General features: G+C 41.5%; 2 protein-coding genes across 5 annotated transcripts; one reads left to right on the top strand and one right to left on the bottom strand.

The window, feature by feature from the left end:
• The first annotated feature begins 45 nt into the window (after nucleotides 1-45).
• On the top strand, nucleotides 46-12,576 carry gckr (glucokinase (hexokinase 4) regulator). Of its 3 annotated transcripts, none has more exons than XM_008428370.3 (19): nucleotides 46-158; nucleotides 6,331-6,480; nucleotides 6,545-6,613; nucleotides 6,702-6,770; nucleotides 6,846-6,919; nucleotides 7,620-7,686; nucleotides 7,756-7,809; nucleotides 7,885-7,979; nucleotides 8,060-8,165; nucleotides 8,278-8,384; nucleotides 9,191-9,289; nucleotides 9,359-9,456; nucleotides 9,530-9,606; nucleotides 10,074-10,170; nucleotides 10,247-10,350; nucleotides 10,445-10,522; nucleotides 10,680-10,820; nucleotides 10,923-11,057; nucleotides 11,135-12,576. In XM_008428370.3, exons 1-19 carry the CDS (start codon nucleotides 138-140, stop codon nucleotides 11,252-11,254), a joined length of 1,761 nt encoding a protein of 586 aa, XP_008426592.2. In that variant the 5' UTR covers nucleotides 46-137; the 3' UTR covers nucleotides 11,255-12,576. The 3 variants fall into 3 exon arrangements, with proteins under 3 accessions (XP_008426592.2, XP_017157177.2, XP_008426583.2); XM_017301688.2 differs by lacking the exon at nucleotides 46-158 and adding an exon at nucleotides 5,604-5,830 and having other exon boundaries at nucleotides 9,359-9,435; XM_008428361.3 differs by lacking the exon at nucleotides 46-158 and adding an exon at nucleotides 5,606-5,830.
• On the bottom strand, nucleotides 12,571-26,988 carry rp1l1a (rp1 like 1a). 2 transcript variants are annotated; one of them, XM_008428410.3, is made up of 8 exons: nucleotides 26,351-26,988; nucleotides 22,732-22,984; nucleotides 22,197-22,595; nucleotides 21,848-22,112; nucleotides 17,485-21,569; nucleotides 15,981-16,937; nucleotides 14,726-15,601; nucleotides 12,571-14,174 (listed from the first exon to the last, which is right to left on the bottom strand). In XM_008428410.3, exons 2-8 carry the CDS (start codon nucleotides 22,963-22,965, stop codon nucleotides 13,803-13,805), a joined length of 7,188 nt encoding a protein of 2,395 aa, XP_008426632.2. In that variant the 5' UTR covers nucleotides 22,966-22,984; nucleotides 26,351-26,988; the 3' UTR covers nucleotides 12,571-13,802. The 2 variants fall into 2 exon arrangements, with proteins under 2 accessions (XP_008426632.2, XP_008426623.2); XM_008428401.3 differs by lacking the exon at nucleotides 26,351-26,988 and adding an exon at nucleotides 24,781-25,815.
• Nucleotides 26,989-27,015: the final 27 nt, after the last annotated feature.

Raw genomic sequence — 27,015 nt, 5'->3', positions numbered from 1 at the left:
CTACTGTTCACTTTCCCTCACTCACACGCTCTCACTCCGCCCCCTGCTGGATGGAACAACTTTAACCCCATGCGCACATCTGTACATGGCGACTTTTTGCACTGAATGGGAACAGAATGTAATCAACAGCAAGACGTATGGAGAACATTCTGCTCCAGGTATGTTCCCATACTCCAGGTTATAATCGCTGTACTCCTCGGTAATCCACACCCTAATCATCCATGACATACTTTGATGTTTCCTGCAGAGCAGCTAGGAATCAGAGGCTTTTGGATTTAGAGGGAAACTGAGTGTGCTGAGAAGAAGGGTGGCAGGATTGAGAATGAGGACATGGTTACGGGATGAAAAGAAAGCAGACATTTAGGTTTTGCATGGACAGACTCAGGATAAAAAAATGGAAGGTAAACAGCATAAATCAAGGTTTTCCTTAAGGGAAAATAAAGGGCTGGTGAGGGGAATTAAGTATTAATAATGAAAGAAAACCAAAATGCCTGTTGGAAAGATTTACTCATGTTTCTTTAAAATCAGGAGCTCGTTTTCATGCAATCCCTTGCACTTTTTCGCCGTCTGCTGGAGATTAGCCCCTGTTGTCATGACAACCACAGCTGGAAGGCTGAAGGACATGGGAGAAGGAGTACAGCTGTTAGCTCGTGTAGCTTGGGATTTTCTGCCCCTGACATTTAGACTAAAGCATAACTGAGATGTTTCATTTGATTTTATGCGAGTTGATAAATTTTCCTGCCTGATTTTTGAACCACTTTTCTGTATCCCCTATAAAAAAAAACGTGTGTAAAGAAAAGGCAGGCTTGTTGCAGCTGCAATCCCACCCTCCACTACACAATATTTCTGCAAATGAATTGGTAAAAACGCCAGAGGGCTTGAGATCCAGTGCTGTGATTATTTAGTTCTGCAGCAGTGAAATCAGTTAACCTCACATTGCAAGATAGAACCTCCGATTAAGAACTGTTTTCCATCTTTAGGACTTGTCATATAAGCAGAGTAATGTCTACTGAAGTTTACTGACAAGTGAAAAAGCCAGAAGCTGCACATGTGACAGCTGAGCAGCTACAGACGCACTAATGATGCACAACTTTGCTGGAAAAGCAGGACGGATAATAAGAGTGAACTGGCTTGTTATGTATGTAGCTAAGGCTCACTCTGTTGAAGCTAATGCAAGCGCAGTAGGGCTGACGGCAGGGGAGAACGCTGGCAGCTTCCAGCCTGGAAAAAATGACTATGAAAGCAGTGGGGGAAAAAAATATTCAGATCCAGTTAACAATGAAAATATAATGCAGTCAAACCACTAAATAACACCAGGTGCAGATGAGATGCAGATCCAGACTGTTTGTTTATTTTAGCTGTAAAGTCGCTGGAAAGATGTGAAGTTTCTTGGACTTGTGCTAAAATAATAAACAAATCAGTGAAGGGGATAATTAGGAAGAATTAAAACTGGTAAAGAGGCTGTTTCTAAAGGTAGCTTATATGTTTGTATTGTGATATTGTAACCCAGTTTTTCACAAAAACCGTTGCAAATACCCTCAGAAAACATAAAAAAAATGTATTATGTAAAACACTTTGGCTGATAATAACTCTACTTGTCCAGATATTTAAAGTATATCTTGTCACCCTAAATGCTCACGTACCAACAGATATTTGGTGGCCATATTTTAATCCAAGATGGTGGACGGATCATGTGTACTTTAAGGTGATTTGGCCGTTTCACCCACATTTTTCCAGATGCATATGTTTGTCAGCATTTTTGAAAGTGTGGGTGATTTAAATGATTGAATGCTGAATCTTAAAATATTACTTGCACATGAAAGTTTAAGTATTCACACATGGTGAGAAGAGCTGTTGTGAGTTTCTGAACATTTAGAATATCACTTAATACCTAAAATCTGATCTTTTTTCCTCAGTGGACAGAATGGATGTATTGTTGGGATGATTTATAACAATTTTTTGGGTTTTAAGATAATTCAGAAGAGATTTTTCCAGTATGCATGAATTGCTAAGGTCACAAAGATTATCCAAGAGGCAGCAAGAGGAGAGAGCCTTACTTATTGATGGATGGCTTTACAAAAAAAAAAGGCATTACATGGATTTTAAATTAATCTTGTTGAGAAGCAGAAAGAACAAACTACATTGTAAGAAAGTGAATTGTGTTCACTGGTGGAGGCGCAAAGAGAAAGACCCCTCTGCTGGAGCGGCTGTGTCTCTATTATGCATCAGTTCAGACATTGTTCTCTGCTGCTGCTGCATCATTTAGGGGGAACGCTGTGTTCAGTTTCTGAGGAATGAAACGAGGCAGGCGGAACGTAGGGATGCAGAAGAAGAAGAAAGAGAGCGAGGTCTGGTTTAAGTTATCACTGTGATTCAATTATGACAGATAATTAAAATCCATAATAAAGGTTCAGAATGTGGAATGCAAACCTAAAAACGTTGGAGGCTCAACTCTGCAATGAAATAGTTCAGATGAAAGCATATTCATGTGTTAGAATGGTCCAGTCAAAGTAAAGTCACTTGAAAGATTGGAAAACTTAAGTAAAATTCAGTGTTTATCCGTGAGTGCTGATGCCAGCCAACCTCAGCTTAATGCCACCCTGGGTCAAGAGCCATGAAGAACAATGAAATTTCTGGGAACAATTTACTTGGATCTGGTTAAACTGGACACATTTCAATGTATTTAGTTTTATATCATGTCCTTAAAGTTATTTTAAACTTCAAAACTCCTGAATCCTTTTAAAAAAATGCCCTTTTTTACAGATTTAAAACATATTTTGAAACCGTCTTTAAGTATTTAAACTTGTTGCAAAGAACAGACAATAACGGTGAAAAAGTCCTGACTGGTTTATCACACAACCCACATGCACAGCTCTGCTGTCGGCTTGACTCAGAAAGGTTAACACCAAAGTGTTCTTCAGATGTCAGATATCATTAATAATCAGCGTCGGCTAGTAATGGGTAATAATGTTAATCATCACCATGGAGCCATAGGCCTCCTGAGGAGTCGTGTTTATTGAAAAGATGACGCACATTGTGGAGCGTGAAGCAAAAAAATAAAATAAATAAAAAATTGTTGGTCTTTTCTTTCTGGTTGGAAGGAGAAATGGAAAAAAACTCAAACGTCGTTGTCGTGTCGTTGTCAGCGATTAGCCGGCAGCTCTGAGAGACGGTGGTGGGAGTTCGGGGGAGTGATGAAATGTATCAGACTCCACAATCTGCTGTGGTGTAAATATTTTCTCTCTGCCTGGGAATCGGTTGGATCTGAGCTGCTCCTGCAGTCAAGAATTTTTTATTTATTTTTTTTATATGCACAGACGTCCCTGGAAACGATATGTGGAAAGATTCAAAATAAATTCAGCTTTTGTTGCAAAATGTATGAACTTTAGAGATTTTATTCTTACCTTCCCAATCCTCCTCACTGTGTAATAATCATCATTCAAGCCTGGTTTTGACTTTTTAGTTCTGGCATGTTTTTTTAATTTTTTGTAGTTTATACTTTGTAGTTGTGAAAAACTTGAATCACATGAAGTGGATTTCATGAAAAGAAACCTTACAGTTAATCCCAAAACCTAGCATATTTAAGATTACAGTAGTTTTTTTCTGACTGGAAGCGATAATAAAATTTTTTTTAAGTGACTCAGCCAGTCCTGACTTTATTCTTCACTCTAAACACACAAAGAGTGATGCCCCCCCTAAAATTTCAGTGCTTAAATTAAATTTTCACTACCTTAAACTCTAACTGTAATCTTTTCCATGTTACAAAAAGACTCTAGCTCAGTGTTTCTCAACCTTTTTTGGGCCAGCGCCACCCTAGCCTTTATCCAGGTCCATCTCCGCCCCCCACTAAAGAATTTGCAGGCTACTTTGCATTGACCATTCACAGGCGTCTACGAAAAATGCAATGAACATTCAAGTTAAAATTAGTAGGCCTAACAGAGTGGAAAAAATATTCTTATTTTGTGCCATTTTCTAGTTGTTAAATATTACACAAAATAACCAGATAAAAGATGTACAACATGCCAGTTGATCTATTTGCCAAACGACAGAGCTCTGCAACATTAAAACATGGACAGAACTGTACATTAATCATAGCTCTTCTTCTCTTCAGTGTTTCTGTCAGTTTCTGGTGGTGCAGCTCTGTGCTGCCTTCAGGAGAATGGGACATCAGAGTATCATCCATAAAACTTCACCCACATGGCATTTATTGTGCAAACCAGAGCTTTCAGTGGAAAAACTAAAGTTCCAGATCCTTTTAATGCCATACAAATATGAGACAGAAACATGGATTATATCTTTATATAGACCTGTCTATTAATTTATAGATTAATAGTTTTACTGGACAGAAATTACAAAGAACAAATTTGGTTCTTAATCAAATCCTAATGAGTCAAATTGAACATGACATTAACACTGACATGAAAAATAATATTGAAGAAATAAATATATCAAATCTAATTAAAAACATAAATAAGTGATCAGTTCTTTACTGTTATGGTCTGTAAGATATATTTATTCTCAGTACTAGATGTGGTCTCAACAAACCCATGGCACTTCAACAATATTATTTTACCTTTTTATCTGGAAATAGTGTCTGTTTATTCTTGCCATACCAGTTTATTCCTCTGTATTTACTTTAGTTTCTTAGTTTATTCTTGCATTTTGTTCTTCATTCATTTCCATTTAGTTTCATTTGATTATTATTATCTTCTCTTGGTTTATTGCTATGTCCACTTTAGTTAATTTCCTGTTGCTAGATTTATTTAATAATTTATCCATTATAAGACGAATAATATAAGACGAATAATCTTCACTCATCACATCGTCATGTGTTTCACATCATGTGTTGATTTTTTCACTGTTCAGCGTCGGATTCTCTGTTTTTATGCCATAATTCACATCTAGTTCGTCGCTCCGTATTATGTCTCCGTCGCTCCGTTTTATGTCTCGCTTCTCCTGTTTCAGAGTTTTGCGCAATGTGAAAGTCTTTTTTTTTTTTTAGCCCCTAAGGTGCAGGGCGGTCGGGAAGCGCATCGATGGGGAAAAGGCAGACTGATATAAACCTTTTAAAACAATGGAAACAATTTATGCATTCTGATTATTGAAATTTTAAAGTGCTGTGTTGATCTATCACCCCCGTTTCATACTGGACCACTTACAGCACCGGTGTTAACGCTATAAAATGAATGTTCTCTATCCTGGTATCACCCATGGAGGGATTTTTAAATTTCTTTATTTAAATGGGTTCATTTTTCATAGGGATACACAGTGAGGATATCGTGATTTTAGCTACCAGTAGCAGGAGAACGGAGCTGCGCCAAGAAGCTAACAGAAGCTAACAAACACTGAATAGAAGAAGAAGAAGAAGAGCTGCCATCGATACAGTTGCAGTCAAGCATGATTTAATGTTACACAATACAGTTTTACCAAGTTGCTCAAAGTCTAAACTGGCATTGTTGTGCATTTAAGGTGTAAAGTTTACCTTCGACCAAACGCCTCCCAAAGGCATCCCAGCCCCTTTTGTAAAAAATGTCCGCCAGCGCCCCCTGCTGTCCTCTGAACACGTTGAGGACAGCAGGGGTACCGCCCACGTTGAGAACCGCTACTCTAAGTCTTTCTGTTAATGTGTGTGTGTTACTTTTCTCCTGTGTCTCAAAGGTCCATTAGTGAACCTTGTTACCTCAGACAGAAGTGACTTTCACTTTAAGTCCTGCCTCTAAACAAACTGAAACTGGTAGTTTTTTATGATTTTAGCAGAAAAAGGACAGACATGGCTGCTGTGGCAAAACCAGACAGAATTGATACGTTTTCTACAATCCACAATTGGGAAGTAAGTCTAAAGTATCGATTTACTTTCTAAAGTCTGACACCGTGTTAACGCTGACAGAAATGTAAAGGAAAAGGAAATAGCGAGTGTTTGGTGGGGTAAAAGAGGAAGTTTGTTAGCTTTGGGTAGCTTTAGGATTTTATAGCTACGTTGCAAAGACAAATTTATCCAATGTTGGCTTTTGCCTGTTGTGAAAAGCGAATTTTAGCGGTTTATTAAAAGCAAATATACAAGATTGGGAAAGTACTGTGAGCTGCAGCCTTTCAAAGTGAAAGAAAGACAAAATTGAAAGTGAAACTAAAAAAAAAAAAAAAAAACCCAGAAGAAAGCAGTTGTATTCAGATAGTTTGGAGGAGTCTGTTTATTTTTAAGTAGCTACGTAGCTCAGCTGAAAAGCTGAAAATGAGCGAAAATAATATAAAGAAATTCTCCATGAGACTTAGTTGTAACTTTTTATGACCTTATTAGTCTGAACAAGCCTTAAAGCGTAATTTCTGTTTCAGTCTGCAGATTATGAGCCGACCCTTCCTGTGTCGGAGAAGTCCAACCCGCTAACGCGCCACATAGACAGAGCTCCAGCCTCCAGCATCGTGAAGATGCTACAGGCCTGCGACGCCGAGATGTTTCTGGAAAAGTCCCAAACACAATATCAGGTACAGGAGCTCAACTGGTTGGTGGAAAAATAATGAAAGTAATGAAACTGAAATTTCTCTCCAGAAACTTTTGAGCGAGGAAATGGTGAAAACCTTAATGGAGGTGGCTGAGAGGGTGCGGCTTATTCTTAAGGTATCATCCGGTTTGGGGGATGTAAGGTCGCTAACTGGCTAACGAGGCTAAGATTAAATACTTTTAGTGTTTTTTAAATGTTTAACAGGATCCACAGGACAGCCTCGTCGTTCTGAGTGGTTGTGGCACTTCTGGTCGACTTGCATTCTTCATGGCGGTAAAAGATTTCATCATTTGAAAAACTATACTTGAGCTATATTTGGTATTTTAAAAGTCGTGTTTGTGTCGTTAGTCAGGATTTAACAGAGAGCTGCAGCGGCTGAATTACGTCCCCGTCTATTCGTATGTCATTGCAGGAGGAGACAGGTGAGATTCAGTTTTCCTCATTTTCAGAGGTCATACGCAAAGGGGTGCCCAAAGTGTGGCCCGAGGGCAATTTGTGGCCCTTGGAACGATTTTGGGCGGCCCTTGATCACAGTTCAAGAATCGTTTGTTTGATTTGCAGATCCACATTTAAAATATGGTTGTTTTTAAATGGCTTTTCACAAAAAATAAACAGCTATTATCTTAAAATGGAAGACGGTATTCAAACAGTTTTTTTTTTTTTTTTACTTTTCATTGAATTAAATTAAATTGAATTTCTTAGTAATAAGGACCAAAATCAACCAGTGACTTTTACTAAAATGCAGACTTGGGCATGCTAATTTCATAAACATGGCAAAATAAAGCAAGAATGAGCAAAATCCAGTTTTTGGGGGGGTTTTTTTTGCTAAAAAGACAGTCAAAAATCTAGAAAAAGTATATGGTTTGCTGTCTTTTTTTCTTTCTTAAATCTGGCAAACTTGCAAAACCCGTCTTTGTTTCAAATCTGCAATGATTCACTCTTTGCTTATCTACATAAATCTGCCAGCTTTGCTTATTTTGTTAAATATTTAGTTGTTTATTTTGCAAGTAAAAGTCCTGAGTTGGACTCCTGTCCTCGGTTCAATTACTGCCGGATTACTGTAAAAGAAAACCCAGAAAAATTAGTCTAATTTTTTCACACTCTACTCTCCATTTTCCTTAGAGCTCTGTTTTCCTCTCAAGAGGCTCCAGAGGATGACCCCACATTGGGCGCGCTGCGTCTGAAAAAGGTCAGCACCATCACGTGTTTACGTGTGTGTCAGGCGTGCGAACGCATCTCTTCCTCTGGTTCTCTGCAGGTTTCTGAGGGGAAGAAAAGAGTCTTGTTCGTCGGCGTCTCCTGTGGATTATCTGTGAGTTGGATTTGCATGTCAGCAGGTCCACGAATAGGAATAAATTGTTTGTAATTGTTGATTATTTCCCTGCAGGCTCCGTTTGTGGCCGGTCAGTTGGATTTCTGCCTCCGGCATCCTGATGTTTACACACCTGTACTGCTTGGATTTAATCCTGCACACCAGGCCAGGTGAGCATCCCTATCAATCTAAATGTATAAATACATCTACTGATTTACGTTTAACTGGAAATGAACGTTTCTCTGTGTAGGAATGAGCCCATACCTGGCTGCACGCTAACGTTTCACAGTGTGGTGACCAGGATGGAAGAGCTTGCCAAAACGCAAAAGGCTTTCCTCATCAACCCGGCACTCGGGGTACGCTTCATCCCATTCTTCCACTAGCTGCTCAGGTTGCATTTGTGTCAAGGCTCTAAACTGTCCCAGCAGTGACTCAGATTTCTGTGTGTGAACGCTTGCGTCCGCTCAGCCGGAAGCCATCAGCGGCTCCTCCAGGATGAAGGGAGGCAGCGCCACCAAGATCCTCCTGGAGGTCGTCTTCTCTGCCAGCTTCTCAAGAACGCCCGTCACATTCAAGTACGCACAATGGGGACTCGGAGGAGCGGTCCAAAGGATTTTATGTGCAGCTGCTATTTTAGTTTCAAATTAGTGCCACAAACAATTTGATTTTTACTGCAAAAAAAAATCACACAAAGAATCACGAAATCCTGGAGGGACTGAAAAGAGGTTCAATAACGTTTAATTTTAACAACTCATTGATATTTCAGCAGTTTTGTAAACGGGTTTCATCAGTACATTCTGGCACAACCGGCCCTTTAAGAGCATTCAGAATCTTGATTTGGCCCAAAACGAAAATGAGTTTTCATTGCTTCAGCCACAGCAATAAAAACAATCGTTCATGTTTCACTTTTAAAGCACTGAAGGAGTCAAATAAACAACCATTTAATGGCTGTAGTTTTCCTGTCACCAGCCAGTCGCCCTGATGTGACTTCACGGCGCCTTGAGTCGTCTGTCTTCTCTGCACCCAGAGGAGCAGCCCGCCGCTCTCTAAGTGCTTCTTTGTGTTTGGAGGCAACAGCTTACGGTCGTCTCCATTAAGCCGTCCACCTGAGAAACAAGGACAAGTTTTACACATTAGTAAAGCTCAGCTCTCTTTTAAGTCTCTGCCAACACACTTTATGAAACAGAAGCAAATAAAATAGCAGGAAGTGATTTAGTTTTTCTAGGCTGTGGTTTCAAAGAAGCGCTTTGTGTTTGGTAAGGTGCTGCTGACCTCTAGAGGTTGCTTTGTGCAATTAAAATGAAATAAAAGTCCAAGATGTGTGGGTATAGTGAATGTAAAATGCTTACTGGTATTTTGTCGCTCTGTCTTTTCCACACAGTTTGATTCTGCAGCATATGAGATCTTATGAAAAAGCTCTAGACTTTACATACTCGCATTCACAGGAGATAGCTGCTCTGATGGAGGCCGCTGGACGCAGGTATGAATGTTAAATCAATCAAATAATCTCAACAAAAATGTCTGCTCTTGCTCACTTTGTGTGTTTCAGTTTGCAGTGTGGGAGGCAGGTGTGTTACCTGGGCTGGGGCTCCCTGGGTTTGCTGGGCCTTATTGACGCCAGTGAATGTAAGCCCACATTCGGGGCAGGTGAGACTATTCGGAAAAATATGTTAAAAAATATTTGACATTTTGTAAATGTGTCCATTTGTGCGTCTGTTAGACCATGAAGACATTCGGGGTTTTGTCAGCGGAGGCTACAAAGAACTCGGCAACAATGAGGGCGATTTGACTTTGATGGTATGTGGAGGCTGCTGGCCAATTATCTTCAGTTTGAGCAAAACAGAGGCCAATAAAAAGAATTAATTAGCAATTAACACATCAAACAGTTTTGGTTTTAACAATGCATCGCCTTCATAATAGAGAGATTTGACGTAACTTTGAAGCGGAAACAACTGACTGAACGGCATTTAAGCTACATGTTCTCACACTATAACTTCAAACTTTGGTATAATTTGTTGGGATGTAATAAGAGTTGCAAGCATTTAGAGCTGAATCTGAAATTATTGGGTGCTTTCAATGATTCTCAATTGAATATTTAGTTAAACTTTGACTGGTCCGCACCAGAGCATTGAGATACTTAGAGAAAAACGAGTCTATTCTGGCTGTACATTTAAGGTCCCTGTTCTACTAAAAGTGAATTGTGTTTCATTACGGGGGATGGTGTAACAAAAAAGTCCAATTATCCCGAGCATCTCTTTCCTCAGGGTCCTGAGTTCAGCATCTCTCATGATGACTTTCTGGATGGCGTCCTGCCCCGTCTCACGGACGACGACACCGTTCTGCTCCTCTACTCTGACTCTGGTGAGACGAGCGCGCCCTCGCGTTCGGGTTGTCTCTGAACTGAGTCGGCGTGTGTCCTGACAGCCTCTCCTCACAGATGACATCGACGAGGTGGCAAAGCTGGCGCGCAGAGTGAGAGAAAAGACATCGAACATTCATGCTGCTTATCACCAGACTGCTGGAGACGCCGCTGCAAAACAAGTAACTGTTTCTTTTAAATCTATGGTAACGTGAAAAAGTTTTTTTAAAAGGAATCTATATAAAGTCTATCAACTGTATCCTCTTTTTATTGTAGGATGACATAAATAAACTGTGTTCATCCACCATTATCTTCACATGGCCCCAAGAAACACCTGAACGATTGCAACACTTGGTACGTCTCCTTATCTGCAGCCTCCTTTACAGGGAACATTTGCCAGTTGAATGAGAAAACTCCCTTAGTGATTTGTGATTTCTCAATTTGTGATTTCTCATCCGATTTCTCAATTTGTGATTGAGAAATCGGATGAGTTGTTTTCTCTTCTCGGCAGCGGGAGTTGTCCACTAAGCTGCTTTTGAATGCGGTGAGCACCGGCGCTCACATCTTCAAGGGAAAAGTGTTTAAGAACTACATGATTGACCTGCAAGTCACCAACAGCAAGCTCTACCGCAGAGCCGCACGTTTAATGCAGGTCAGGATCGCCATGGTGGATTCCTTCATATTTTATCTTAATTTATTGTCTGAATCTGTTCTGACAATAAAATAAAATCGACTAAAACTGTTTGATTTTTAGAAGCTGTCCGGTCATTCGGAGTCAGAGTGCGAGGAAGCCCTGCTGAAGGCCATTTATCAAGTGGACAAGCTCAGTGAAGACATAGCGACCTGCAGCCTGGAAACACACACACACACCGCCGGGAAGGCCAAGAAGGTACGGCAGCGTTGAGATCCAAATGGAAGCAGTCAGATGTAGAAATGAATCAACGTCTGTCCGTGTCTGTTGTTCAGGTCGTCCCATTGGCTTTAGTCTGCCTGCTGACTGGCTGCTCTATAAAGGAGGCGGAGTCTCGCTTGGAGCAGCAGCCAATCGTCAGAAAGGCAGTGGAGGCGTGTTTGAAGTCATCATAAGGTCACAATGATCATATGACCATGAACTCTGCTGCTAAATGAAACCCAAAGGCACAAAAATCACTAAAACTCAGTCACTAACAATGCATTTCTGCATTTAAGCACTAAAGACACCTGATCACAAACTGATATTTGAACACTATACATACAGCCAAACATGGTGGAGGAAGCATTATGCTTTGGGGTTAAAGGGTTTTGTCAAGGAGGTTGACGTTATGAACCTAAAATATTTCAGGTGTCTTTTAGAAATCTGAAGGATGAGTCAAAAATCAGCAAAATAATGTCCTTATGAGTGAAAAATGTATATCCCCCCCCCCCAAATTTAAAAAAATACATCTTGCACAAAGTACTTTTTTTTAAATACGACATCTCAAATCTCAAAGTTAACACTTTGGTGATGTTTCACTGCTGATGTAAGTCAATCCCAATCCTGTGACCCTCTGTGACTGGACACAGACACAATCACAGATACTGGATTAGTGTGACGTGTGCGTGTGTGTGTGTGTGTGTGTATCTTGAAATGTTTGAGCAGCTTTGGAAGCACAGAGTCAAACACTACAGGAAGGAACAGAGCAAAAGCAACTCAGGTGTTGATCAGAAAGCTCTGCCACATGATATGTTAGCAGTGAAAAATATTAATCACTCAGGATTATGAGGAAATCATAACTGCTGAACTTGTGATTTTATGCTTAGTATGTGAAATCCTTAAAATCTACAGCTTAGCATACTAAAAATTCTGGGATTTTCCAAATTTTCCCTTTTTTTCATCATATCTGATTAGTTTAACTGTACAAAAATGCTAAATGCTAACTCTAATAGGGTATAGAAACAATAACGTGACCAAATACGATCAAGCATTAATGTCATACATGCAATCCATAACAATTAAAAGACTGAATTTTAGTTGAATATGTTTCTTCTCTCTAAAAAAAAAATAGGAGTTCTCTAAAATATTAGCACAAGCACTAAAATACAAGAGCTGATGATAATGTTGACATTTGTGATGCAATTATTGTACAGGTATGTTGGCAGTCAGCCCCGGTAGGCTGTGACGAATTTAAGTAAATAAAAAAAAGATTCTCACATTTAACTAATGATTTTACTGGGGCTATTTTTTCTTAATAAATTCAATAATCTCTTGAAAACTGCCTTGTGTGTTTATCCTGGTCGTCTCTGACATTCAAATTTGTTTGATCTTTGACGTAAAATGCAAAAACGGAAGAAATATGTTCATTGCAGTGTGAATATCCCAGTTCAACAGAAATACAAAATGTTTAAAAACTGCTTAGCATCAATAAAATCTGAAGATACGAATGTGAAAACGACCATTTGTTTATTCATTTTTATTGAGGTCGTTACGACTACAGTTGTACTGTTTATTGGTGAGCTCCAAGTACACAATGTTTAGTTTTATTAGTGATGACCCAGATTAATGGACACACATTAGAACCAGTAGCAGCGTAGGCACACACCCCCTCTCACCTAATCAGACCAGAAATAAGAGGCTTTCGTCAAACAAAGCAGCAAATTGTTGAGAAAGCAGAGAAGATCATTCTCAAGATCCAAATTTCTTTTAGGTAATCAACTTACATCACAGAGTTTTTTGCAGATTTAAGCAGCTGACTTGCCAGCAGGGTACAGATTTAGGTAGTTAAGTAATAGCTTGGAGATGATCTGCCTAAAAGCAAGCTGGCTGTCCAAACCCCTGGGAATACAGCATGTACTTCATGAAACAAACAAAAGAAAAAGAAATGAACCAGCAGGAAGTGGTTCTGTCGAGCTTCACTAAAAGAAAAAACACAAAACATCTGAGGTACTTCAAATATGATTGGCTATGATTTGATTTATGTTCAACCTCTGGTCAACAAAACCTAAGTCAAATATCCATAAATATTTCAACATGTTTCTCAATACTTGTGATTAACTTTGAAACAAATATAAGAAGTTATATGGTTTCAGTAAAAGTTCTTCAAGTTCAAGTTTCAGGTTTCTACAATCAGTGTGCTGCAAAAAAACAAAATCTTAATACTTCTTAAGCTTTTTCACATTTTGTCATGTTACAGCCACAAACTTCAATGTATTTTCTTGGGATTATTGTGTGAAGGAGAAGAATGTACAGTTGTCCATATTTATCTACAAAAATATTAGAAAAGTGTGGCATGAATTTGTTTATCCCATTCGGTCAATACTTAGTAGAAATATGTCTCTTAAAAAACGTGTAAAATTCAATGTTGGAGGAATTTGGGGAAATTTATGTATAATCTGGTTTGAATAATCTGCATTTAATCCACAATAATCCAGACAATATTTTTCTAAGTGAAATAGATTTTAACTGATTTAATTTTCATTTGAACTGATTTAATTATGATCTATTGTATCATACTCCAATAAAACAGATTGAAGTTTGAGGTTGTAACATGATAACATGTGAAAACGTCAGCAAGTCACGATGACAACGTCTATGTTAAATCTGGAGAAGTTAAAGTGCTTCAAGTGTTCAAGAGAGTCTTAAACCAAATGTCTGAGTGCAGTTCCTGGAAGAGTCTCCTCACTCTTTGGTTTTATGGCCATTTATGTCGACCACTTTAGAGTTTGAAGGTAAATCCATGTCCACGTCTTCCATCGATCCAGGTTGGGACTCCACCGAGGTTCTGGTGAACTGGTGGAGCAGAGTCCCGTCCTCGTTTTTGCCTTTGGCCGCTGCCTCCTCCTCACTTTCTTGCTCAGGTCTAAACTCCTCCACTGCATCTTCCTGTCCATCTTCTCTGCTGCTTTTTGCTTCCTCTTCCCCGGAGCCGGCGGCCTCCTCCGGTGCTGATTCGTCAGCGCTGGCGTCGCCGTGACCCTTGCTGTCATCAGAGTCTTCGACGTCTGCCTCTTCGCCCTCCGTCACGCATGCAGCGGGAATCACACCTTGGCTCTGAGGGTTAAAAAAGATCAGAAAATTAATAATCAGTCATTGTAAACAGCACTGATTTCATGACATAAGAGATGAATTAAAGACGTTAGACTCGTTGTGCTTTAATATCATAGTGAAAAACTACCAGTTTTTTGTCTGACCGACAGTTACAGCAGAGACTCAGAGTGCCTGCAAAACAAAACAGATTTGTTCAGGCTGCCTAATTGGATGCCGAGATTAGCTTTTCCCACAGGCTTAGCATTAGCTGTGAGGCTGCAGTAGGTCAGATTTTAACCCAGGGTCATGTTCAGAGACTTAGCTCTGGTTTAAAATAGAGTTCCTATTCGGTAAACGAGACCAATGCCTCATGCAGATTTTCACAACGGTGCATAAAATGAACACCATCATAACATCTGTAGCTTTTTCTCTTTTTTTCTGAAATTTTGTAGCATGAGCTTCAACTCAGTGTTCACAACTGGGCAAATACTTTTTCACACTTCTGCACTAAATTAGACTTTAACTAGGAACCTACGGACAATTTTCTCAGGCGGATTTTTGTCTAGCAATCTTACCTGCGGTGAAGCTCTCTCCTCCTCAGAAGCCTCTCTTTCCTGCTCCTCACTCTCTTCCTGTTTTTCCTCTTCCTCTCCTGTGCCTTCGTCTTCCTCCTCTGCAGATGCGCCGACGTTTCCCCGCATCATCTCCTCCGCTGGTGTCGGCTCTCCATTAGTCGCTGATGTATCATCCTCCGATTCCGCCTCCTTGTCGCCTGTTGTTGCCTCCTTCACCGTCTCTCTATCGCTCTCTTCTTCCTCCTCCTCCTCCTCCTCCTCTTCTCCCGTTCCTGTCTCTCCTTCATCTGTGCAGTTGCTCGTTTCCCCCGCTTCGCCCTCTTCTTCTTTGTTGCTCTCAGACTGACAAGTGCACAGTCCTTCATCATCCTCCTCTGCATTTTCTGATGCCTCTTGTTGCTCATCTGTTTCCAGCTCCTCATCTTCAGCACTATTCTCCTCTCTTTCCTGTTCTCTATCTCTACTCTCCTCATCTTTTTCCTGCTCTTCCTCCTCGTCTTCTTCTGGTATTGTCTCCTCTAACACAACATCAGCTTTTATATCCTCTTTGGTTTCTTCCTCCTCTTCTTCTTCGACTACCTCTAGATTCCTTCCTTCTTCGTCTGCAGCTGCCCGTTCCTCCTCAGCAGGTTTCGGCACAGAAGAAGGAGGCAATGGGCTTTTCTTGAGCTGAAGGATCTTAAGGAGGTCAAACTCCATCATCACAGGAGCTTCAGCCGCCAATGGATTCTTCTTGAAAGGCCGGGCGGCCATTTTCTTGCGGACACAAGCTTCGCAGGGGCAGTACTCGTCGTCGCTTCGCTGGTCACTGAAATCAGCCACCATTTCCTCATCAGTGAGAGACTCTGCGGTTTTCACTGACTGGTTCTTCATCACCTGAAACAGAAATTGAACACTGAGTTTTTACAGGGCCTTGAATAAGTGTTATTGTCACATAAACCTTCTGCATATAGGCCAAAAAGTTCAATTTTGATCTTGTTGGACTTGAGAACCTTCTTCTACTTGTTAGCTGGATGCCCTACGACTCAAATCAGGACGTCCTTTTTAGGTGTTTGGATGGGAGAGAGAAGCAGAAATAGACTGCAGAAACTCAACATCCACGTTGGGCTGAAACAATTAATCATGACTAACTGATGATTTAAATAATCGTCAACTTATTTAGCAATCGATTAATCATTAACTGGAGTATACAGACTAATAAAACCCTAACATCATGTCCAGTGACTTCTTTGTGTCACATCTGTGGCATATTTACCTTCAGGATACGGCGCCTCCTCTCTGTCATGGTAGAATCCCTTGACATGTTCGCTAGCTGCGGTGGCCGAGGCGACCTCCCCACTTTCCCGGCTCGGCTCTGGATCTTCCTCATCTCCTGCTGGATGCTGCTCTGGATGCGGCGGCTCACCTCCTCCCTCAGCTCGGAGATCATGGTGTCCAGGATGAGGCTGTCGTCCAGGTCCCAGCGGACTTTAAACTCCTCCATGGCCTCAATGTAGTGGCTCATAAACTGCTTTTCCAGCTTCTTCAGGAGGTGAAGAACCCAAACCGGATCGGGGTCTTGGGATAGTCGTTTGGATAAGGGTGGCCGAGGAGCAGAGGGAGGAGTCCCTGAGCTGGATTCCTCCTGCGTGTCTCTTTCGTTGTCTGTGGGGGACTTGGAGCTGTCGTTGGGAGAGCTCATTTGCGATAACGAAGGGTTGTCAGTGGCTTTTGAGCTATCAGGAGGAAGAGTACTTTGCTCATCACTCTTCATCACTTCCTCAGCTGTGTCTGTTTGGTTTGTTTCCTCAACTTCTGTCTCTGCTTCGACTTGTTCGGCTGCTGCATTTCCATCGTTCTCTTCAACAACCTTCTCCGCCGCCTCTTCCTCCTGCAGCGATTCGGTTTCTTTCCTGGGTGGTTCATCTTCTCCTCGGTTCCCATTGCTTTTCTCTCCACCTGATCCGCCCGAGCCACTGCTCATTCCCACTCCAGATGAGGACCTCGGTGGAGTCACCTGGTCTGTGCCGCCGTCTTTAGTGTCCTTGATGTTGATGCTGTGTGGCTCGGTGAGCCACAGGGACTGAAGAATGGCCATAATCTCGTCATACTGCTGCTTGCGGTCCTTCTGTTCATGACTGCTAACTGCAGGCTCAATGAGCTGCAGCTGGGCCAAGCAGTCCAAAAGCCCCCTGGCTGATGTGCTCAGTCTGCGGCCGTAAACTGGAGACACCTACAGAGGGCGGTAAATGGGTACATACTGAAGTTATGGGCACATTACTTAAATGAGAGTGAGTAAAAGCTTTTTTGACAAACAAATTCTAATCTCAGACAAAGATTGTTGAAGAAAAGCAGCTTTCAAATGATATTTTTATTAATAAACCACCTATGGAACCAAGAAATGACCTAAATATAACCTGCCTGACAGCAGGAAGTAGGTTAAAAAAAAAAACATTAAAAGAACATTCCAGGATCAAGTCTGAGACTAGATTTGACTGAACAGCTAAAAAAAAAACTTAATCTCCCACCCACAATCTTTACCTGAGGTGCCAACAAATATGCTCACCTCTCTTTGTGTTTCTGGGTGTTGTTTGTAAATGTTCAACGTTTATTCTTCTATTGTACATTTCATCCTGAAAACCTAGCAACATTATCTTGATAGCTGCTTCGTTATTAGCGATATTAAATGGTCAGAATGCCCCAAAGCATTACTTGGGATCCAATTTTATTTGTGCTTTTCTTTGGTAAAGTTTCATGTCTTGTCAGAGGTTCTGTCTTACCTCAGGCATGCTCCGACATCGACCCAGAGACGAGCTCAGGAGGACTTTCATCACTGCGGCAGATGAATGCCAATTCCTGGAACGAGAAGAAATCTCCGCTGTATTGCCTAAAGTTGGACCGACTCCATCACCTTCGGCTTCATCCTTCTTTTCCTCCTCTTGTGGCTCTATTTTTTCCTCCAATTCCACCTTCTCGTCTTCCGGACTCATCTCCCCTGTTCCTACCTCTTCTGTTGGTGTCTCCTCCATTTCCTTTGCCCCCTCCTCAGTTTCTTCATCATTTAAGTCATTATCCAGTGTGAGCATGCTAGTATTAGCAGGGATGCTCCGTAGCCAGTCGCTAACAACTTCATTGGGAGATGCGTTGGGCAAACACTCAGGCGTCACTTCCACCACGTCTTCCCGATCCTTTCGACTTCTGCTCCTCTGAGACCTCCCACTCTTCTCGCTGTGGGCCTTCTCACTGGTTTTACTGGCTTTTGATTGGCAGTCTTGCTGGCGAGCAGCAGCCAAGGTTTCCTTCAGTAGGTCGGCAGCAGACAGAGAGTGAGACAAGGTGCTTCCGCTACCTGGTTTGACTTTACTGGCCGGTCTGGGGCTGTGTAAGGAACAAGGACTTGTTGATTTGGAAGGGGTTTCTTTTTGCTTGGAACTGGAAATTTTGGTACTTCCACACTCACTTCCTTTGGGGGATTTGTGATCTCCAGATTTGACTGACCCCAAAGCCACATTCCTCTCCTCTGAAGTTCTTTTTGTCTCTGACTGCACCGAAGCTGTTGACTCAGGCCTAGGACCACAGGGACTTTGGGAGAGGACACTTGTCTTGTCTTCTTCTCCTTTGGTCTTACTTCCTGGTCTACTGGTTTTCTGGTTGTCAGCATCAGTACTTGTAAGAACATTAGAAGTCGCATCAGAAGGGGATTTCCCACAAACTTGTGTGCCTGACATTGCAGATGAGCTCCTGCTCTTTGGGGTGTCCATTTTGCGAGCATTTGTTGTTGCAGCAGATTTCACGCTTTCTGCTTTCCCCTTAGACTGAGCTGCTGATTTGACACTACAGTTACAACAGGATTTATGAGACCTGTTGCTTTGGACTGTCGTTGCACTGGGTGGTCTTTCAGTGGGTTGTTCCCCATCGTCTTCATCACCCTTTTCACCTTCTCTGGGTGTTTCAATTGTTGGGATATCAACCACTGGAGGATTGTGGAGAGAAGGGCTTTTCCTCTCGCCATTGCAAAAAGAGTCACTAGATTTGCCACAGTCTGATTCAGCCGTTTCCTGATCCTCTTGCAGCCCTAAAGATATCAAGCCTGATGCATTTCGACTCAAAGATTGATCCGTGCATCCTGATTCTTTCCTTTGTCTTTTTGAGGAGCAAGACTGAGCTCCCTCACTATTTCTGTCTTCTTCTTTATTTTCCTTTTCAACGGGTGAGGCTGTTTCACAGCGACACCTGGATCTGCTTACTTTGCCAGAGGTTTCAGAGTGAACAGACAACGAACTGAGCCCTCTTTGCTCACCAGCACCGGAGCTTGGTGACAACTTTAGCACAGGGGATTGAGAACCTCTGGAGGAGGGGGAATGTGAGCGGGATGAAGCTTTTCTTTTTGGTGAGAGTGTTTGGCCATCAGGGTCTATAGTATATGTGCCTTTTATTGCAGAATCATCCTCGTTGTCACCGGCTTGTGATGTGATACAAGCAACATCAGAATCAGGTTCTCCTTCTTTTGCCTCATCAGCTCCTTCTGGTGTTTTGATGGTGACAGCATTTGTAGCTGAGGGATTTTTACTAGAAACGTCAGATTTGACTGAAGATTTTGATTTTGCAGACATGGCGCTCTCCAAAGCCTCACGATGTTCAATGTCAGTCTCCTCCTTGTTTGTCTCAGTCAAAGTAAGATTGGGGTCATTCTGAAACTTTTTTGGTTGGTTTGACCTCTTTGACTGTGAGGACTTAGCAGAGGTGTGTGATCTTTGTGAATTAGCACTCGGGGATCTGTTTTCAACTGCCTTGTGTGATTTTGCAGAAGAATTTGATTTACAAGACCTGGGACTGGTTGACCTGTTTTCTAAATTATCTTCTATTATGCTTTCTGGCCTGGGCTGCATTTCTTCTGCATTGTTTTCCATTTCTAAGGCTGGAGACGGTGCTTTGCTGTTATCATTACACTTGCAGGATTTTGTGGAATGAACAGATAATCTTCCAGACATTTGACTGGTTGCGATTTCTTCTGCATCCTCCCCAGTTTCTGACCTGGGGGAAGTGGATTTTTCCAAAGCTTCAGTGGACCTATGGGCAGACAGTTTTGATGTTGCTGACAGTGCACTTGCCGATCTGTCCTCCACTCCTGATTCTTCCCTTGTTTCTATTACGCCATTCAGTTCATCTTTCTCCTTGTTTTCTGGAGTTAGAGCTTTCCCACATTGCTTACAAGATGAGCTGGATCTTGCTGAAGCCTTGGATTTATCTGATTTATTCGACAGGACACTTTCGGCCTTTCCAGACTTGTTAGATGCATTTGACTTCATAGAGAGGCTACTCTGAGCTCTTTTGTCTGTGTCGCCTTCTTCTGCAACTGTTTTGTTTGACGGGGACACCTCTTTAGCAACTGACAAGCAGCCAGATTTATGGGACTTGACTGAGGCACCGGATTTATTTGACATGGAACTGGTTGTTCGTTCTGCAGTGTTCTGAAGTAGAGCTTCGGTTGTGCACTTGGACTTAGCAGACAAACCAGTCTGAGCTGACATTGCGCTGTTTGCACATTTGCAGCCTCCACAATTTGAGCAAACATTGGATGTCCATGATTTCTGAGAAGCTACTGAAAGTCCTGTGTTATGGGATAAGCCACTAAGACCCCTGTTAATTACTTCATTGTCAATTGCAGCTGCCGCTTCTTCTTCTGATGCTTGGTACTTGGGTTCCTGGGACATTGAACTGGGGACTTGATCCGTCTGATCTGGTTCAGCTGTTGAGTGAGGGTTAGTTTCTCCACAGTGGCAGGATGAAGCTGAAGACAAAGCCCTGCTTCCTGCATTTTCTTCCTGCTCCTGGCATTTGAGCGACTGGACTGAACAGGTGGAGATGTTGCTTGACGGACCTTCACCCAGGTGATTTACTGGGGTAGGAGTGGGGGATGGCTCATTTCTGTGGGAGCACTGGGAAGCGCTGGGTGGCAGATCATCCTCTTCATCATCCTGGTCTTCTTTCAATGACTGTAAAATACGCGAAGAGCTGCTGACTGTAGACAGTGGTCGGATTTCATCTTCCCCCATCATCACCTCGCCCTCCACTGACTTTCCACTGGGTGGTCGAATGTTGGTATCTATGGCAACCACCTCTGTCCGACTGCAGCATCGGCTAACTTTGCAGACCTCAACTTGAGTGTCCCCGTCTTGGGCCACTTCTACTCTTTCCTCCACCTGCTCTGTTAGACACATCTCTTTCTGGACCAACTGGCTCTGCTCTGAGCCAGAGCCACCTGGAGACCCGGAGACCCGTGCCCGACACCGAATCACTCTTCTGGAATTGCATGAAGAGGAGGAGCTTGACGAGTGTGTTTGTCTCATCACAGCGTGACTTGATGAATGAACGGGTGGGGCAGGAGGGTGTTTGTGCGTGGGGTTTTCCCACAAATCAAACTGCCGTTCGTGTCTCTGATAGCAACATTGGCACTGGTTCTCCAACAACACACGCTCCAGAGGCCGGCTGGAATAATCCACACCCTCATAGGATGTTGAATCGGGGTCAGAACAGCTTTCTGATGTGCCTTGCTGCAAGTAATGCGGTTGAGCTTGGCTCAGGGGGCAACAATCATTGGAGAGAGAGGGCGATTTTTTAATCTGTGTGGACCACTGAACGGTCTCCTCATTTTGGAGGCGAAAACGCACCCTCATCTCTACTGATAGGCTGCCGTCTTTATTAACAAGGACACGCTTTTCAATGTCGTCATTCGTTATAGCTGGCCTTGCTTGGGAGAAGACGCCATACGATTTTTCAGACGACAAAGAGAAGCGAGCAGACCGATTTGAAGAATCGGATCGAGGGTGGATGATGCTCTTCTTTGTTTCCAAACCAAAGTTAACTGTAAAGAAAAGGAAAAACGAGCTATGAAAAGAATGTTCTCTGACCTGTAAGTGGAGGCAAGATGCTTTCAAATTAATCCTTAAATGTGTTGAATCTACATCAACAAATATTAGGCATATACTTTAACTATTGCCTACAGATTATACAAATTGTACAACACAACTGAAAAACAAACTAAAACCTTAAGGGGATGGGAAAAATATCCGTAACTAGTAGAGTTTTCCTGAAATTGTCTTTCAATATCTAAGCCTTCAAATTTTTTCCAAAGCAACTTACCATTTTTCTTGCTTTCATTTCCTTCATCATATTCACTGGCTCTGGACTGAGCTCCATGAGGTGGGGACCTTATGGCTTGTGCTCCAGGAGATCTGGCACCGTTACCAGGAATCCTTGGACCGAGACCTGGAGACTTGCTCCCCAGACCAGGCAACTTTTCCTCTGAAGTCTTCCTTATGAAGTTTATGAGCATAGGGCTGAAGGCTTCCCGGCCAACGCACACCAGAACACCAGGACAAGTCAACAAGCTTTGCACACTGTCAATCTAGGGGCAAATATACAGAGAGAGATTTATCTCATGAGTTTTATCTCATTTGTAAGTAAATACTGAGTTAAAATTCACCCTCACCCTGCGTCCTTCTGCAGTGTACAGCTTGCGAACATGAAACTGCATAACCTCTGACACTTCGTCTAGGAAAGCTCTTAGACTCCTGGTGGACCTCCTGCTCAGCACAATGCTGCGCCTCATCCCCGGCTCGCTGTTCTTCACCAGCAGAATCCGCCTCTGCCTGTAAGGCAAATTCAAGTGGCCAGGTGGAGTCCCAGAGGATGCTTCGGGACGTTGAGGCCTCCGGCTGTGATGGTACCAGATGCCTTGGTGTTTACTGGCCAGGTCCATGTTAATGGGCTTAGCCTGGCGCCGGTCAGAGCAGAGGTAGCAGCCACCATCTTGGAGCTGCTCCAGGTGTTTGATGGTGTGCGTACCTCGGGGAGTGGTCACAGTCCGCACTCCAAACGGGAGGGGCACCTATACATAGGTAAATATAAGCAACGGATCACAAATGAATAAATAATGCTAACACTTCTGCTTAGGGAAAGACTTAAAAGTGCATCTGAAGAGTCAGCTTTAAAAGAGATCCCGGCATCAGACCCATCCCACTAACCTTTTGGGAAAGGTCGTCCAGCAGGGCATCAAAGCATTTGAAGCTGCGCTTGTGGATGGCCATCCGGACGCCCCCAAACTGGCTGTCGCCGCTTTTGTAAAAAGTTATCCGCTTGGCCGGGGCAGCTGTGGTCACATGGGCGTGGCGCGAACTGGAAGTAGGGGGCGCAGGCAGAGGTGAGGCATGTTTATACAGGGGGTGGGGGTCCCACAACCCTGTCTGGACTGACTGCATGGTCTGATGTCAGATATACCTGCAGAACGTGATCAAAACACGTAGCATTGACCAAAAGACACTGGCAAATCAACCACAATGACAGAAGGGCTGTTCTCATACTTTCTAATTATTCTCACAAGGTCACAAGACTTAAACCTGAGGAGTCAGAACATCCACTAATAGGAGAACTTGACACAGCCTGGTGTCACATGCGTGGATTTGCTCACAGCAAAGCTATTTAGACGCACCCATAGGCTTTTTTTGGCCAACACCAATTTGCTGTTTACTCTGAGGTCTGACATGCCCAAATAATTTTAAAGAAAAGAAAAATTGAAGATATTGTAAGGTTATTCCCCATTTTTGCATCAAGGCTAACCTTTACCTGATGTTATTAAAAGTAGCATATTAAAGTGGATACGGGTAGTTGCTGCCGTAACCGATTGAAACTGAGGTACATTTTGAGTGTTTATGCATTTAATGCAGACAGACAGAAAAAAAAACAGAAAAATAATCAGATTTCTCAGCATGATTGCCTGGAGAATCTTGCAATAATTTATATCTATTGAGGATAATGTTTAGCTGTTATACATTTAATGTAAATGTCTTTTGGCACTGATTTTTATTATTTTTTCATGGTGAAACATTCTCTCTATGGCTTACTCTATTTTGACAATTTTAGTCTTATCATGTAAATTAACTATTCAATGAAATTACAAGTTAAACTTAATTGTAAGACCAACTAATCTAGTTAGTTTTATGGTGATGGGATTGTAACTATCTTGAGCAATTGATAAATTTCACACCTTAAACTATATCTCTTTGTGGCTTGAAGCTACATTGCAATTTCAGTTTAATATCACTCTTTGCATTCAGTACAAACGTTACAGAGTAGCATTCAACATTTAGCCTGAATAATGTTTAATAACTGGTGTTTAAAGGTGAATGTAATCAGCAGGCTAAGCAGGATTTTAAGCCCAATAAGGCCTGGGTTCAGAGCCAAATCACTGCTCTGAGCTCCAGACAAGCCCAACGTGACACCATGCTTCTTAATCCTCCAGCTAATTTAGCAATCATAAGATCTGCTGCTTCCTTTCCCTGTGAGGAGACAGCACCACTGAACATTTAACTGTGCTTAAATAACTAAATTACAGCTAATAGTTATTAGATTTTAACTTAAATCCCAAAACTATTTCTGCATTACTTACTTTTGCCGCCATCATAAAAAGATGACAAAAATAGTAGGTGCTAAAATGTTTTGTCTTGAAATTATACATTTTTTTAGTGTAAATATGAAAATAAATCACCACAGTAAATAAAAAAAGTATCATAATTGACCTGAACTGAGGTTCAGGATTAAAAGTGTCCCAACAGGTGAAAGGAGTTTGTGAACAGGAGCAGGCTATTCAGGTTTAGCCAATTAGCTCACGCTGCGTTCTCATTATTTTACCATCTAAAGATTCAAGAGAGTGACCTGTAAGTTTGTAGGAAGGCAAAATATAAACATTATCAGTATTTAATATGTTTATAAAACTTTTCCCCCAAAGTAATTGACAAATCTTTTAACCGTCTTTGTGAAAAAAAAAAAAACTTTACAGAACCAAACCACCTCTGATGTAATAATTCATTTTGCATGCAGGAGATTTTATGCACTAGTTAACTGACATTTATGCTATTAAAATAGCAATATATCAGTAAAATAACTGATTAATGCTTAGTAATTATAATAAGTAAACATTTAAGATTTAGCTTTTTTAGTTATTTTTTCTTCCAATGTTTAGGTTAGCTTAACTTAAAAGCAACCTGTAACCAGTTATATATAAATAGCATACTCACACAGTCAGGAAACATGGTCCAAAGAGATGTGGAAAAGCTGAACTGAAATTTACGGATGGCTTTGCAGAGACTGACTGGTCAAGTCAAGACCAATACTGGTACCACTGAAGTGATTTTTAAAAAAAAATTTTAAAGAGAAGATCTAGTTGTGTAGTTTTCCCTGCAGCTCAAATCGAAAACCAAGACGGAGTCTGTAGGAAGGCTGGAGGTAAAATGGCAGCCGGTAATTGGACAGAAGGATGTGGGAGGGAAGCTGAGGAGAAGAGAGGAGGAGCAATGCTAAGGATAGAAAGAAAATCCTGCCTAATAATCTCTGTGTGTTAGAGTGGAGGTGTATGTAAAAGAAGAAATCAATTGTTTGCACAAAGAGGCAACAAGCTGCAATTCTGAGGAGTCATGCGAAAGCACATAAAATAAAACTTCTTACTATTTAAGGAAATTAAAACATACATTTGAGTTTCATTAGGAAAATCGCAGTTATTTGAAGTGCTTAATGTGAGATGTACAAAATTGCTATGTTTGCCACTTCACAATACTATTTTGAAGTTTCTAGTTTTGGAAGTTTTGCACCTGGCAAATAAATAAGCAATGCTTAGCCTGGTGGGGGCACAAGGAAAGCCTGATGGCCCGCCAGGCTTAAAATACACTGGCGGAAACCCTGAAAGTAGAAAAGAATGAAATGGCACTAAATAGGTACAACATGAGGGCACAAAATGGAGAAGGGACAAATAACCTCCACAGTCAGGTAAGAATCCAAACACAAACGCTATCTAGGATGCAACTTCTGATATTTAGTTGTAACTGAAAAAAAAAAGAATCTTTTTATTTCATTATAAATGCAATAAGAGATCCAGCTCTGTAACCAACACAATACCTCAAGAACTTTAAAGAGCAAAGCTGGGGAAATTTCTTTTTTCTGCATTCTTTTCCTAGTGAAAACCAAGGGAAGATGTTATTTATTTTCACTGGTTTCATTAATCCTTGAAATAAGAGATGATGTTTTTGTTGCACAATTTAGCCTTACGTAACAATTTTTATTTTTATTTTTTACTAATCAGTGTCTGCTTCACAGGTCTAATGAGAGACACATGCAGCGCAGGTGGGCCTCAGAGACCTCAAGGTAGACAGGAAGTCAGGGTTGAGTAGCGCCTGAACTGACAGGATGGAGGCAGAGCGTCTCTAAGAAAGTGTTGATGCTTTTCAAAGTATTCCAGGTGGATAAATCAAGGAATCTAATACTGCCACATAGGTATTTATGCAAGATGCAAAACGTCTTAATTGGTCACTTTACGAGGTTTAAAAGTGCTAACCAGTTGAGTCAGTAGGACAAGAGTAAAGCAGAGGGGGGATTATATGATGTGTGGCCTAGTTTTGCAGCTTCACTCCCTTCGTTCACTTATCCAATAAGCAGGTATGACACTCACTCCGACCCAACAACTGGATTTCAAAGGGAATATATATTGAAAACAATAATAATTAGATAATTAGATTCTCTCCAAACACACTTTCTATTGGACAAGAAGCTTGTTTCAAAGTAACAAGTGATAAGAAAAAAATTAATAAATCTCACCAGAACAGATTTATGACAGTCGCGAAGATAGGAGACAAAAATCCCAGATCATACCACAACAAAATAAAGATCTAAACTATTAGATTTTCAGTCATGAACCGAGGTGCGATGCGCTCCTACAGCCGGAGAAGTGGCTCCGCTCTCAGCTTCCCCGCGGAGAGGCGCATGTTGAAATCAGACAACTAACAGGAAGCAGAGCGAGTCAGACTTTCAAAATAAAGTGTGAGACTTTATGAGGTCAAGAAAGCAACAGCACAACTTTACCAAGAGGTGAGAAAAGAACCCACAAATTGTACTCAAAATATTTTTCAAATCATGTACAACAATAAATGTGGGAAAAAAAATCTGAAAAACAAGAGAAAAAAAACAGGTGCTCATCGACAAAAGTTATCCCTTACACAAGTCCATAATTATGCTCAAAAAACCGTTTTCATATTTGATTAATGTCAAAATCAAAGCAGGGTTTTAATATGCAGACATATAGACATTATTGGAGAAAACAGAAAAAGTGGGGATGATTTCGGAGCTGAATGTGAATAGTAGAATTCTAACAATATGTTACAACGGGACCAAATCGGGCAAAAACAAAGCTTTTATTTTGAAAGCATTAATTAGAAATAGTTTGCGTTACATCAGCTTGACACAAAACTGCTTTATTTGTTCGC

This window comes from Poecilia reticulata, chromosome 2 (genome assembly GCF_904066995.2).
Source record: "Poecilia reticulata chromosome 2, P_reticulata-male-v2, whole genome shotgun sequence".
Classification (NCBI taxonomy): Eukaryota; Metazoa; Chordata; class Actinopteri; order Cyprinodontiformes; family Poeciliidae; genus Poecilia; species Poecilia reticulata.
Note: the sequence above shows the minus strand (reverse complement) of the source record. Positions and strands in the feature narration are given on the sequence as shown.